Raw genomic sequence first — 14,917 nt, forward strand, 5'->3', positions numbered from 1 at the left:
CCATGGCACCTGTGGTCACAATCGGCCAGGACCGCCAGGTCTCTGAGGCCTCGACCCCGCCCACTCCCGCTTCCCGAGACCTGAGGAGGGCCTTCCTGCCCTTCGGGGCCCACACACCCACGGAGGCACTCCAAGCTTCTGGGCACTCTGTGAGGCGAAGGCCAGTCCGAGTCAAACCAGGGTAAAGGGGGCTGGGGCACCGCCCAAGAGCTGAATCGAAAACACTTGGGGAGTGGTGGGGGAAGAGGCAGAGGTGTTCTGGCCTAGGGGAGGAGAGCTCGCTGCTGTTGGAATGGGCAAGTGTGGCAGAGTACTCACCAAGAGGGAGGGAGGCAGGCACAGCCTACAGGGATAGCCCAAAGTCCAAGTGCTGGGTGTGTCCGGATGTACACTGTGAACTAGACAAATTTGTGGACCTCAGTTTCCACACTGAGCAGTTGGGGCAGCTCAAGCATTACTCCCACGACTTCGAAAGTGGGCACTGTGGGCCACTGTCCATAGTGGTATCCATTTAACCTTTGGACAGCAGTAGCCCTCCTCTTCAAAGTTTTGTTGTTTGTTGGTTGGTTGGTTGGTTGGTTTTTCAAGACAGGGTTTCTCTGTGTAGTTTTGGTGCCTATCCTGGATCTCACTCTGTATACCAGGCTGGCCTCGAACTCACAGAGATCTGCCTGGCTCTGCCTCCTGAGTGCTGGGAGTAAAGGCCTGCGTCACCACCACCCGACTACCCAGCTACAAGTTTTATTTTTATTTATGTGTATAAGGTAGGACAGAGGAAGAGCAGAGGCCAGAAAAGGGTGTTTGGACCCCTAGAGCTGGAGTTATAGGCAGTGAGCCAATAGATCTGGGTGCTGGGAACTAAACTCAGGTTCTCTTAACAAGTGCTCTTAACAACTGAGCCATCTCCAACGCCGGTAGTTCATCTGTTTATATAGGTCAATAACAGGTTTGCTTGCAGAGGTTCCTGAGGCCGCAGCACTAGGCATAGTCAAATGAGAACCTTTCTTCTCAGAATACAGAGAATCTGAAGAATTAGACAGGGCAGAGGAGTTAACTGGGTGACTTTGGGCAAGTCGTTTCCTCTTTCTGGATCTCTTTTCTCACCAGCTGCTGGGCAGAGGACAGAGTTTCAATAGCTTGAAGAGTTTTGATCCAAACTCACTCCTTGGGCAGAAACAGAGACTGAGACCTAGCAAAGGGGAAAGTCTTGCCGAGGGCCGTGGCTGAAATCAGAGGCAGCCCCAAGGCTGGCAGCAGGTGTCCTGGCCTGGGATTGTGACACTTGCCCTCTGTCCCCACAATTGCTTCCTCAGAGGCCTCAGGCATTGGTAGACTTGTCAGCCGGGGAGCAAAGAAGCCGCCTCCTCGACAAAGAATACAGGAGCCAAGCTGCAGCCTGCACTGGGGAGGTGCGGTGTGCTTCCTGGACATTTCTGAAGTGGTTTCCTTTCTCCTCATTTATTTTCAGCCCTAGGCACTTTTCATACCATGATCTAATCTTCTTTAGCAGCCTGGAAAAATACAAATCAATTAAAGCCTAAAACCTATGGGGTAATCACTTTTTCCTCCCTCCTCCCCCCAGAGAGAGAAGCGCCTGCATTCAGGTCTTTCATCCGCTCTAATTTGGCTGCAGAGGCTTGTGTTCAAGGGACAATCACTTTGGATAGCTTGTTACAGCCCCTTTTGTGACATCCCTGACGTGTGTGTGTCACAAGTTGCTAGGATCAAGAACTGAGCCAGATTTGCTCTAGGGGGCTCATGGGGCCACAGCAAGCCAGTTAGCACCGTCTCCTGGGAGAACCCAGACGCCCAGAGAGGGCGGCGGGGGAGCTGAACACACAGGAGATAGCCCCATGATTGCTCTGGGATAGGAGTGGAAGTGAGACCCAGAGTCTAGCTAGTGGGGGCCCCTAGAAGTGGTTGGGTAACTTTTCAGATCCCACCTGTTCCCCAGCAGCCACAGCCAACCCGATGCCTGCCATCTTGTCTCTAGAGAACATGAGAAGGGAGGGGTCTAATCGAAGAGCCAGACTGAGAAGCCAAGCCAGGATGTGACAGATCCTGGCTTGCCCTCCTCCTGTGTGGTTTCAGTTTCATCCTCTGACCATCCTATGTGATCATTGTGGTCGCTTGTCCTAAACTGTGGCCAGGGATAGAGATGACGAATGCCCAGGGCTTCCCTACAACACTGTTGGGGGAGAGGCTGTTCTCATGTCAGACCAGTGTCTGGCAGACCGCACGGCCCTGGCTCCCAAGTGTCCACCCTGCCACACGCTGAGCGCTCTCCTGACCTCTTCCCCCGCCAGCAGAGTTCATCCAGGGCAGGGCCTCATATACCATGCCCATTTCTGTAGAGCCCAGCACTAGACTGTATCTGGTACAGGGACGGAAGGACCGAATGTGGTGTTCATCCCACCCTCCAGCTTAGATGCCTTCAGCAGTTTTGAATATCCACCTTGACCTAGGGGTCCCTTGGCCCTGTCTTACATCCTTGCCCCTTAGCCAAGTACACTGCCCACCTACACCCCTTCTTTTCAAGCTTAGAGTTTAACCCCTCCACCAAGAAGGATGAGCTCCCGGCAGCCCTCACTTCCCTTTAGGTACTCACCACACCTGTTGTGGCAGTCCCACATCACCTGCATGCTGGGTAATCATGGTAGCTCTGAGGTCTCCACTTTCCTTACACCTGTCATCTCAGGGCGTGCCAACCCCAAGGCTGGGTGGCTGCTGCTATCTCCTGTATGTTAGGGTACAAGCTCAGAGACTATTGTCACCTGAGGTTGGTAGTCAGGGTGGAACGGGATCTGAACCCAGGACCCGTGGTTGCAGAACAGCCTTGACTCTTGCCAACCACAACACTGAGCAGCATGGGCAGAGAGCAGGCTAATGAGACACACTCTCCGTCTCCCTGGACACCCACCACCAGGTCTCTCTGACTTTCCTAGGTTATAACTTGAGTCATTTGTAAGCTCTGAGCTGGAGCAGGATGGGACACTCATCTGTGAATGGAACACTAGGGGCCCTGAATCTCAACAGTCAAGATAGATACGTTAATGCCATGTTCTTCAAAATTCAAAACAAATGGCAAAAATCCTTTTAGAATAAACTATCCACACTTCATAAAGACAGGCTTATTGTTACAGATTTTTCTTTTTACCACAGGCTCTGGTAGGGGAAAAGCACAGTATTTCTCTAAAATTTTGTTCTTTTATTCTTGGGAACTTTCTTTTTAAGTATTTCTTTTCTCTCTTGAATGGATGCTGAGTTTTTTTGGCACTCGGTCCTTAAAGGTTGTCTTTTCCCCATCACCTTCAACCCTCCCTGGTGAGTCAGAATCCTGGGGAGGGACAAGAAAAAACCCCCTATGCCCAAGTGAGCTATTCTGCCCCATGGGGAAGAGGCCGAGGACATGGCAGATGCCCGATAAACAATAATCTCAGCCCCATACTCACCCTGTCCACAGCAGGCAGAAGGCTGAGTTCAGGAAGGCCTGGAGGGAGGAAGGGGCTGCCCTGCCTCCAGGGGGCTGATCTGCACCAGGCCACCCAGGGCTACAGCTACTCCCAGCTGTTGGCAGACGCGGCGCATGCTCTATTAAATTTGCACAAGGCACCCACTTGGGTTAAGGGGGTTGACTTTGGGACAACCCTGGGTCTCTAAAAGGCCTCCCCTGCAGTCATCCCCGAGCTCTCTGATTTGCAGGCCAGCGTCCCTAGGGACCGTACTCTGGTCTGTTCTCAGTTCTTACACCCCACTACTGCCATTGATTTTTACCACACAGCTGCCTTCCCAGCTCCACCCTGTCCTCACTAGGGAGCTGCCTTCCTTACACTTGACCTTGTGTGTGTGCCCCCTCTGCTTCCAGCATCTTGGAATGGCCTTGGCTCAGTGACACAGGCTGGCATGCTGGAACCTGGGCTCTGTGTGCACTGGGGGAGGGGCAGAGGGATGTGGGGCAGTGAGGGTGTGTTCAGGCATCAGGAAACCTGGGACCCAGGGGTCTATGGCACACATTCGCTGGGACTCCCTTATCTCCAGGTCTCCATATACCCCCTGGACATTACAGGGTCTGGGCTGCTGAGGTCCCTTCTAGCTCTGACATTCCCTAAAGAGTATAAGCATTTTGCCCAAGGTCAGTTTGGTAAACCATAACAGCATGGAATAGGGCACCTGCTGCCCTCTCTGCTCATGGGGGATTCTCAGTGCTTGAGGACAGCCACCATCACATCAATGATGGCCCCTGGGATGTACTCCCTGCAGATGGCTTTACTGATCAGATAATGTGGTAATTAACATAAGACAGGGGAGGAGTCTGCACCTATACCTGTCCTGGAAACCTGCAAACCCGAGGCTATGGCTCCTGCCCCAAGGCCACAGAGACAGACATAGAGAGTCACACTGAACACCCAAGCACTGACTCTCTGGCTTAGCTCACAGGAAGAATTCCCAGACTCTCACCAACTTCACTGTGGTAGACAATTTTTTTTTTAAAAAACTGACATATTGCTGGTTTGGGGTCTTGTCATGTCCCTGAGTCCCAGGTTCTGCCACAGATGAGGTCCCAGGTGCCGTGTGTGCACATACACTTGAGACAGTGTGCACATGTATGAGGAAAGACCCTATGATCTAGAGACACTGAGGACCAGAGAAACTGTCCCTAGGTGAAGGAAGCCACAGCTCATGGCAGACTGTGTCCTGTAAGGGTAAATAGACAAGGTCAGACTTTGGTGCAGTGGTGGACAACTTGAAGGACCTAGAACAAGCACACGGCTTCCAAGACCTGCTTCCTTTCCCACAAAGTAGGGGCGCATTGCTTCGGGAGGACGCTTCCCTCCAAAGCTGGATGGAGATTCTGATCCCTGGGGCTTCAGGGCTCTCTTCTTCCTCCCAATAGACCCTTCCTGTCCTGTGAGACCCAAGGACGATAATGAACGAGGTGAAAGAGACCCTCCGCAGCATCGAGCAGAAGTACAAGCTCTTCCAACAGCAACAGTTCACCTTCATCGCAGCGCTAGAGCACTGCCGGGAGAATGCTCATGACAAAATCCGGCCCATCTCCAGCATTGGACAGGTGAGGCCTGACCAGCGGGGGGTGGGGGGTGGGGGTGTGCAGGGCGGGGGTGCAGGGCGGGGTAGGGTGTTCTTCCCAGCCCAGTCCCCTCACCCAAACATGCAGCAGTGGGGCCCTAGAGAGGAGAATGGCGGGTTGGTTAGTTTCTGTGCCGACTCAGATTCTAACTGATGGAAAACAGTCCCTCAGTCATCGGCACCTACCAGATATGGAGTGGTGACTAAAATATGGGCTCAAGACTCAGCCAGCTTGGCCACCCTGTAGCCTTGGGCTGGTGAGCATATCTCACTAACCTCAGTTTCCCCACCAGGAAGGCACATCTAATGAAAGCGTCCATGGAAAACTCTTGGCCCACACTAAGCACTCAAGTGTATAGTGTCACTTGTGAGCCCTAGGCTGAGCTCTGGGGATTTGTTGGTGAGCAGGTCGATAATGGTCCTTCTCAAAAGGTTCTGCCCCACAGTGGCGCCTGGCCCAGCTCACTGATGGGGGCTTCGCAGATACTTTTATTTAACCTGTTTCTTTAAAGGTGAGCTATTGTTCAAGTTTACTCAGTGGGGGCTGGAGGCCTTCCAGGAAGTTAGGGGCCATGGCCACTGGGCAGCTAGGAACATATACACAAGTGGATCCCAGAACTAAGAAAGAAGCTGCCGCAAAGAAGTCAAGCCCCCCTGAGGGATGCCTGTTAAAGGGCCTGGGGATGGGCATGGTCCAGGCTCAAAGTACCCGGGAGAAACGAGACCACAGAAAACAAGCAACCTTTACCAGAGGCATCTGGTCAATTGCTTTTTCTAAATTTTGTGAAAATTTGTGGTTTTCACTTGAAAAAAATGCTGACCACATGAAGAAAATGCACCATGCAACCTGCATCCACACCCAGCCATCTATCATAGTGGTCCACTGGTCCATGTTCATGCCCTGAACTACTGGAAGGGCAGCTGGTTACACTCCCCCAGCAGCTCAGCCTTCCAAGGGCATGGGACAGGTTTTCAGTCTCTAATAGTGGCCCGAGTCCCACTTCCTAAGCACCTGCTTGATAGGGCTTCCCACCTTAGGTTCAGAAGAGGTGCTCTCAGACCTGTCTACCCTCAAAGCCCCCCTCACACATCCAAGGAGGCCACTCTGTTGTGGTCACACCTTGATGCAGTCCCCCACCCCAGGTACCTGGACAGGTATGTGTTGGAAGCCTCTACCTTACAGGCGAGGGAGGAATCTCTTCAGATCACTTAGAAACATGGTAGCCCTGTCTAGACAGAGACAGTTTGGAGCACTGGAGGAAGCAGAGGTGCCCTCCTTTTATCATTCCATGGAGAGTAGCAGCTGGCTGTGAAACGACTGAATCCATTACTCAGTCCTGTAGCTGAGGCAGTTCTTCCTTAGCGTCAGGCCAGCCATATCACCTTGCCTGTGCTTAGATGCAAAGTGCCAAGTAACTGGCAAAAGACCCATAGAGGGGTTCCCTACCCCTACCCAAGGAAGCCTTGGGAAGCAGGACAGAGAATTGGTGTTCTCAGCATGTTAACTATGCAGTTACAGGGAGGTTTAAAGTTTACTCAGTATAGGAAGTCTGATATGAACTGTGTCCCACCCACCCACCCACCCACCTACCCACCACCCACACACTGGGATGGCCTCCCAATCCAGGTTGGGGTATCATACTGCACTGTCTTCATGCAGATAGTCATTCCAGTCAGGCCTGTAGCAGACTTTTTCTAACTCCAAAGTGCAGTACAACCAGCCTGAAGGATTCTTGTTTCTTCCTCAGTGGTTTGGATAAGCAGGGTGGTGGAGACCAGGGCACTGTGTGAAGAGGCCAATCAGTCAGGCCACTTGTGTTGGCACCCAAGCAGGTCATTTCTCATGTCTGAACCTCTAGCATTTAGGGAGTATGTAAAATGAGAATTCAAAAAGGCCGAGACCTAGTGTGGAGAGCTTAGGTGATGAGGGAGGGAGACCAGACTTAGGAAAGTATTTTTGCAAAATGAAATGGTGCTTGGAACACAAACATTAGCTGTATGTCCTGATCTGTATATTCAAATGCTCCATGTCTGCCATCAAGCTTGTGATGGAGGGAGGCCTGGGGCAGTGTGTGTGTGTGTGTGTGTGTGTGTGTGTGTGTGTGTGTGTGTGTGTGTGTGTGTGTGTGTGTGTGTCCCATCTTTCCAGACCCAGCTCCTGACACGCTGGCCCCTGCAGGTGCAGAGCTACATGGAACACTATTGCAACAACTCTACAGACCGGAGAATTCTGTTCATGTTCCTGGACATCTGCTCAGAGCTCAACAAGCTCTGCCAGCACTTTGAGGCCCTGCACTCCGGCACCCCCGTCACCAACAACCTTCTCGAGAAATGCAAAACTCTGGTTAGCCAAAGCAATGACCTGAGCAGCCTCAGAGCAAAGTAAGTCCCTCATGGGTGGACATGGGGCAGAGTGTTGAGAGGACAGGAACCTGTGAGCTGGCTCTCCCCTGCTGGCACAGGTCATAGCCTCTAGTCTATACCAGTCCTAGGCTCCAGCTACCACCTAGAATGACTGACCTAATTAACCTGATCTAAAACTGGGTCAGACATAGGAGAACTAAAAAATGTCTCCTAGGACTTAGAACCAGACTAGGGAGGAAGTGGCTACAGAAGTGGGACACCTGAGTTATATCCCCTGAAGTTCCATGGTGACCCCAAAGAATCCAAAGTTTCATAATCCATTTCTAGGAGTCTAGATGTTAGGGCAAGAAGGGCTGTAGGTAGCTACTATTTTACAAAGGTGATAGGAGGTTCTCCAGCCCCTAGTCCTGGTGGTTGAGAGCTCTTGCTACCTACACCAGACGTACCTGGGGCTCTTGGCCTTGAACCTTCTCAATCAGAACACATAGGGATGGAGCCTGACGTTATGTGTGTCTAGTTCTCACACCTCCCAGGGTGACCTGCTGTCCATGAGGTAGGTCTCACCACCTGCTCACTATCCTGCAGGTACCCGCATGATGTAGTGAACCATCTCAGCTGTGATGAAGCCAGGAACCACTACGGAGGCGTGGTCAGTCTTATCCCTCTAGTCCTGGACTTAATGAAAGAGTGGATTGCTCATTCTGAGAAGCTTCCTCGTAAAGTGCTGCAGCATGTGAGTGAGGTCCTGGGTAGCCAGGGAGCCGCTGCAGCAACCACTATCAGACCTGCCCAGCCATGGTTAGGAAAACACAATTATAGGCAGCTTGCAAAAGAGAGCCTCAAATCTAGGGGGAAAGACAAAGGCTCCCGGATCCCTCCCTGGAGACCACCCGGTGGGAAATTGTAACTCAATGTCAACCTTGGCTTCCACGGTTCATCCATTCTTACTGGGGGCCAATACATAATTGAGAACCTCTCTCTCTCTTGCTTTTCACTTCTAACCTCCGTGTTGATGAAAGGGATCCTTACTCATGGAGCTGCCCAAACAATGTGGTGTTGGTAGGGCGTATCCCAGAGGAAGGGTGCTGTGCTGATGCCCAGGCCTCCTGCCCATGCTGTGGCCTCTGGCTCTGTAGTGAGCAACTGGAGCAACTTAGCTCCTTGTCTTGACAAGGGCAAGACGGAGATGAGCTGCAAGGTGTCTCATGAACAAGTCAGGAAGTAGGGATCAGGAGGCTGAACTCACCTGTGTTCAGTTCCCTGGACCAAACCAAGGGATGAATGCTCTCCTTAGTTGGGAGCGCGAGAGCATGGCAGAAGTCAGAATTTGTGGCTCTTGAGCAAGACAATGGCCTGGTCCCTGTAGCAGTCTAGTCTAACCACACTAAATGTATACTCCTGGCTTCTCTGCCCGCCAGAAGTGAGCTCTGACTGTTGGTTTTTCCCTTCACAGGGGACGACTTAGCTTCTGTATTGTGCTTCCTTGGGGGGAGACATTCAAGAATAAAGTGTTCTACCACTTCTCTGCCTGACTTGGTTTTCTGGGATTTACCTGTCCAAAAACCAACCAACTAACCAAACAAACAAACAAACAAACAAACAAACAAAAAACCCTGTACTTTTAAGACATCAGAGGACACTGGGTGGTGGCCACACAGGCAAAGCCCCTCTTGGACAGCACCAGAGACCTCTGCAGCCAAACTGAGTGCTTCCCTTTAGAGTGGGCTGCCTCTAAGTGGCTTAGGCCACAGCGGGCCAACCTGCAGGCTTCTCCAAGAGTGAATTCCTTGTCTGGCAAGAGACCTATTCAGACAACTCCTGAGTTTTCCAACAGCTTCCTGAGGTTAAGATGGGCAGTGAAGGAATTCCAGACATGGGCTGGCTGAGGCACCACTATGCAGCTTGAACCCTGCTTACCCGACTAAGGCCCAGGCCAAGTGGTAGGGACTAGGTGGGGGAAGAATCTCAAAATTATGTAAAGGTTATCTCCCACTTCTGCCCAATACCTGAAGGGCAGAGGGGGCATCTGGGTGTAGGTGATGATGATGGCGGCGGCACTGTCCCTTGGCATACCACAAACACAGCTGGCCAGGGTAAGCTTCCGCTGGGTTCCATCAGGATGACTGGAGAGGCCAAGTTGTCAGAGGTGGCCCCTCTTCCACACACTGCTCTTTAGACAGGGGCATGAGTTTAAGGAAGCTGAAGTATCTGTTCCCCAGCCCAAGTCTACCCCTGTTCCATACCACCATCCAGGAAACCACTCCAGACAGACTGCAGTGTCTCTGGACCATCTCATTTCACCCACAAGCCCCCAAGGCCAGTATAAAGTCTCTTCATCTCAACACTGAGGAGTGCAAAACAATAAATCTTTATTTGTTCACAGTTAAACACAAGCAACTGCCTTGACATTTCAGAACATTCTAAGGACAGCAAACCTTTGATTCCATTCACTGAGACTGTACCATTTTCTCCTGCAGCCTGTATGTATGGCATCTGATGCGGATTTTTGACATGCTTTTAAGGTCATAGTGGGAAAGTTTAAACCTTTTGAGAAGAGGTGACTTCCACTGAACTAAAGAGTTTTTGAAAAATTTGATTTGTTTTCACTGATGGGAAAATACCCCCTCCCGCCGCTCCCCCTCCCCCCGCAACTCCAAGTTAGCCATATATGGTTCATCCATGATTGATTATAAAACTAAATTATGTCTTAGCAAAACCTGCTCCTCTGTAATGTGTTTTGTGGTCCAGTCTCATGGTGACCAACAAATCTTCCTAGTGCAAAAACCCCTTCCTGCCTCTGATCCGACAGAGCTAACAAACACCATCACGGCCTCTCCTTTCCAACACTGTGTGAAGTGGGGCAAGGAGAGGGATCAGTCAAGTGAAAGACCAGCTCCAGTGGCTCAGCCAGCCTCCTTATTCAGAAGTGGGTAACACTGGGGCTCTGGGAAGGGCAGGGCACTTCTTGGCCCCCATTCATTTCATTCTGAGACCAAACTTGGTCAGGGTGCAGTTTCTGTTGTAGTTGCAGCCGCTTCTCTATACTGCATTGAAAAACTTGGGGTGATATAAGAAACACTGCTCCCCTGGGCACACCAGGGACTCACAGACTGGGAAGCTGAATGGGAACAAGGGTCACAGCAGCAGCCCAGGGGCCAGTCCCACTTCACCTACACAGACAGGCTAAACCCACGGCAGCAGTGACTCTGCAGTAGATGGGGCGGGGTGGGGAGGATGGAGGCACACGCCACAGAACTCTGGATGTCTCCAAGGACACAGGCACCCTTCCACTGGACATATTATATCCCAGTGGACACAGCAGTGGGTGTACAGCATGGGCCTGGGGAAGGTGTAGCAGGCTGCCACCGAGTCACAGTGTGCAGGACCACTGGCCTCTGGCCGGGGCAGACTCCACAGGGGCTGCAGTGCAAGTTGAGCCTGTGCACTGCCCGCACCCTGCCAGCGTGTCCACAGCACCTCCCAACAGGGCTTCCGTTTGTTCTTTAGTTCTCCTGGCTTCAAGTAGTAGGTTCCTGCTGGCTGGCCTCACCACACCAGACTGTTGTTACCCACTCCTCGATTCCACCCTAGCTGTCAGCTTATAGTGTACTCTCAGGTCTTTTCATCTTCAACCATCTGACTGCTAACGTTTTCTCATTCTCCTCTCAACACTAGAGCCCACACATGCTGCAAGTGGCCCTGAGTCTGTGGCTTGTCACTTGTGTGCCACCACCACCCAGAGAAGCACTGGCCACAGCAGCTTGGGGAGGAGAGGTTAATTTTTTTTAAGCACCTGTGGCTTCCAGGACTTTCTCTGGGTTTTGAGTTTGCGTTCTAAGAAGAGTGACTCCCTGCTAACCATGTCACATACAGTTGGAACCTTCCTCAGCTTAGTCCAGAAGGAACAACAAACTTTCCTCCTGAAAGGGTCAGCAAAGCTACTGAGGTCAGTACTTCACCCCTGGTGGCTGTGCTGCCTGCTCCAGGGGTACCACTTAGAGCCTGGCTCCTCATGTTCACGGTCATGTTGCTCTTGCTCCCAAAGCAAACGCTTCCAGACTTCAGGGAGCAATGTTAGCCAGAGATTAGGCATGCTTTTTTCCTCCCCTGGGCACCGACCTGCTCCTCCACTCCAGTGGCATTGTGGTGCTGCTTCTAATGGATTCCAGACTGCATGACACACAGCCTCCAGTCTCCTTGGGTCCCTTGGGCAACCACAGCACAAATTTCAAATGATTCAAGGATGGAGCCATTCAACCCCAGCATTCACACACACCAGGCTTCCCATGACACCTACTGCTCCAATACCTTGGCCCAGGCCTCGGCTGCCTTTCAGAAGCTTCCCTCCTGACTGCAGCAGCATCAGGTGACCCACTGATTCCCAGATGCTCTGTCACTGCTCTCTAAACAGAAGCCTCCACCCTACTGATCCTGGACTCCTTTGAAAAGAGCCAATGTTTAGGCTGGGAACCTTCAAGATGACTTCAGGTCACAGTCCTCCAACCTTAGCTAGAAAAAAATAAATAAATAAAAGCCTCAACAGCCTTCTAGAACTCAAGCCACACAAGATGCTCAGGCTCTGTCATTGGGTACAGAGCACCCAGGCTGGAGGAAAGTGCTGAGGGCCCAAGCAGAGTCGGTAGATACTCCACCTATACCTCAGTCTACCATGCTGCTACCTCCTCTCCCTAAACATCAGCACTTGTGCAGTCTGTAAGTTTTCTTTCTAATGTAGAGGGGGAAAGGCTTGGTTCTCTGGCACACGGTTCTCTGGCACAGATCTGGGGGGAAGGTGGTGGTGGTAGGGACAGCTCTTAGGAGCAGTGACTACCGTTAACTGTGAGATCTTTCTCCCGGTCTGTTCATCTACCCTTTCCTACAATCAATCAAGTGAGAGAACACTGGGTTTTCAGCTTTCCTTTGGGCAGAGCTAATGAAAAGCATGGCATCATTGAGTGTCCAGGGGCAGTGACTGCCCTCTGCTGGTCTGAGAGCAGTCAGTGGCATGTCTTCCTATGGGCTGGCTATAGCAAAGATATGGTCCTAACAGGTCTCCAGCCAGCTCTGCCATGGTGACAAGAAGTCTCACCTTACTTAGGGATGCTAGGATATTTACTGCCACACTTGAAAAAGACTTTTACCCTCAGGCTGGAAACTTCCATATGCAGTAAGGTTTCGTACCATTAGTTTCTCTTACCTTTGTTGTAGCTAAACCCTTCTGTTCTTTATGTGTCAAACAGAACAGAAACCAGAAAACCAAGCTCATGGCTCCTTCCCAAGTCTCTCCTTGCCTGGTCCAGAATATCAGGCAACAACTCTTATACTTCCAGCATTTATTTCAGGAGCATTGATCGAGTTTGGGCTCTCTGCCACCTCCATGTTCTAATCAATGTCACCTCGAGAGCATGAGGGCAGGCAGTGGTACAGGCCACCAGCCTCCATCAACCCTCCCAGACTCTGAGTCGCTCTGCTGTTCCTAACAGAAGTGTTTGACATGAAGCTCCAGGGGGAGTCTCTTCTGCAAAGTCAGAATTGGTGTAAAAAGCTGCTAGAACCTACTATGGGGAGGTATCCCCAGCCCGAGAACAATCGTCACATAAACTCTAAGGAAATTCTGACTCTTCCAAGCCCGTCTGCTGCAGAATCACAAAGCAGTTGGTAATGAGCATGTGGACAAGGGGAGGCAAACAGAATGAAGGGTGGAACCATGGCTCAGTTGGACGGGGCCAGCCAGAGACATGGTTCCACATGTGTATGGGCATCCTGGGTGCCCCTCCCAGTGCCCACTCCCTGCAGTCTGCAGATTACAGGACGACCACCTAAACACACCCACAGGCAGCATAGTGCCAGCATTCAAGCAAATACCAAATAAATAAGAGGTAGTGGGGGAGGGATAAGAGCTTTCCAGAGAGTAAGGCAGTATGGCCTCCACAGCGCCAACTCCACTATCAAAACAACCGGTATGCTCACAGAACCTTCTAGGAAGCATATCAGAGCTGCCAAAAGAAGGCAGAGGTGAATGAACCAATTTCTCTAGATCTGTGGTTTTAGATGCTGAACTTCAGAACCAAAAAGAAGTGAAAATGCTGCTGTAAAGACAATCAACTTTCTACACCCTCCTGGAAAGGACAAAACCGGACTTACCTGCAGTGCCATTAACTACCTGGTCTACCCAAGAGCCACCCATCTACCTGCACCTCAGGAAGCAGAGTGGTGTGTTGGACCCAAAGATGAAATTTGGCCTCATATTGCACAGGTTCAAAGGACACAGCCATTTGGTGGGAGGAAGGAAGAAAATAAAGCCACAAGGGACACACAGAGGCCCTCAATTAGTACATACTGCTAGGTAAATGAAAGAGGCTGGGTGGGGTGAAGGAAAGCATCTCAACGCCAGACCCAAAAACCATCATCCCATATTCCGCCTGCTGTCAAAGGACCTCTATCCCATTCCACTGCACAAGCAGCCGCTCAGACCCTGGAAACAGAAAAGCCTAGAACGTGCATTCACACCTCCTGTTCTGTGCTGACAAAGACGCAAATTAACACTGACAGACCCCTCAGCTGTGCTCGTGGTGAGTCTCATTGTAGTCCATGATGTGGAGCTGCCCCACACTGTCCGAGTTTGGGGAAGATGGATGGGAGGCATCTAGATTCAAAGGACTTTTGCTTTCCACACCTGAGTCTTTGCCCAGTTCTGTCTTTAGGGTCTCAGAAAGGCTACTGTTGGTCACACCGTCCTCATCACACTGGCTCTCACTCTTATTACGGAACAGCTCCCGGGCCTTCATGCCCAAGAAGCTCTTGGAACTGGGAAGTGAGCCAACGGTCGTGGGGATGCTGCTGGAGGGCTCACCCACAGCGGTTTCCCACCGGCTGCTGAACCTCTGGCTTGGGGGTTTCTCTGGAGTGGAAAGCTCACTGCTGCTGCTGCTGCTGCCTCCAGTGCTTCTGCCTCCACAGCTGGCCCGGGTGCCACTAGGCCTGGAGGTCCTGGTCTCACCGTTGTGGCCAGAAGCCTCTTCATTATGCCCTACCAAGGAACCTGGGCAGCCGTCACTACAACAGTCAAGCCTGTAAGAGACCAGAGGGAATGCGGTTGATAACTGTAGCACTTGTGGGGAAATGTGAAATTACACTTGCTCCCTGAACCTGACTTGCCCATTCTTTAAATTTTTTATGTGTATGAGTGTGTGTATATGCACCATGTGTGTTCCTGATACCTGAGGAGGCCAGAAGACTGTGTCAGATTCCCTGGAACTGGAGTTACAGGTGGCTCACCTAGGTGCTGGGAACCAAACCAAGGTCCTCTTGCAAGAGCAGCCAGTGCTCTTAACCACTGAACCATCCCTTCAGCTCGCCCTGCTCTGTTTGTAACAGTAGTCACAAGCAAGAGTCTCAACTTGGAACCCAAACAAGTGGGGCTATGCTGGATGACAGAGAGTCTGCAACAGTAAGGGCGGATGAT

General features: G+C 51.4%; 2 protein-coding genes across 20 annotated transcripts in view; one reads left to right on the top strand and one right to left on the bottom strand.

The window, feature by feature from the left end:
- The first annotated feature begins 41 nt into the window (after positions 1-41).
- On the top strand, positions 42-8,977 carry Spaca9 (sperm acrosome associated 9). Of its 3 annotated transcripts, none has more exons than XM_006983365.4 (5): positions 42-181; positions 4,895-5,071; positions 7,268-7,470; positions 8,038-8,185; positions 8,906-8,977. In XM_006983365.4, the coding sequence occupies exons 2-5, from the start codon at positions 4,928-4,930 to the stop codon at positions 8,915-8,917; spliced, it is 507 nt and encodes a 168-aa protein (XP_006983427.1). In that variant the 5' UTR covers positions 42-181; positions 4,895-4,927; the 3' UTR covers positions 8,918-8,977. The 3 variants fall into 3 exon arrangements, with proteins under 3 accessions (XP_006983427.1, XP_015857356.1, XP_042130969.1); XM_042275035.2 differs by lacking the exon at positions 8,906-8,977 and adding an exon at positions 1,314-1,409 and having other exon boundaries at positions 43-181; positions 8,038-8,430; XM_016001870.3 differs by lacking the exon at positions 8,906-8,977 and having other exon boundaries at positions 8,038-8,430.
- Positions 8,978-9,804: 827 nt separating this feature from the next.
- The window catches only part of Tsc1 (TSC complex subunit 1), a 52,397-nt gene continuing 47,284 nt past the window's right edge, over positions 9,805-14,917 (bottom strand). For all 17 annotated transcript variants that reach the window (XM_076569117.1, XM_076569111.1, XM_016001878.3 and 14 more), the window contains one exon: positions 9,805-14,523. In XM_076569117.1, the coding sequence (XP_076425232.1) occupies positions 14,010-14,523 (514 nt within the window). In that variant the 3' untranslated portion in view covers positions 9,805-14,009. The remainder of the gene's footprint in view (positions 14,524-14,917) is intronic.

Source organism: Peromyscus maniculatus, chromosome 4 (assembly GCF_049852395.1).
Source record: "Peromyscus maniculatus bairdii isolate BWxNUB_F1_BW_parent chromosome 4, HU_Pman_BW_mat_3.1, whole genome shotgun sequence".
Lineage (NCBI taxonomy): Eukaryota > Metazoa > Chordata > Mammalia > Rodentia > Cricetidae > Peromyscus > Peromyscus maniculatus.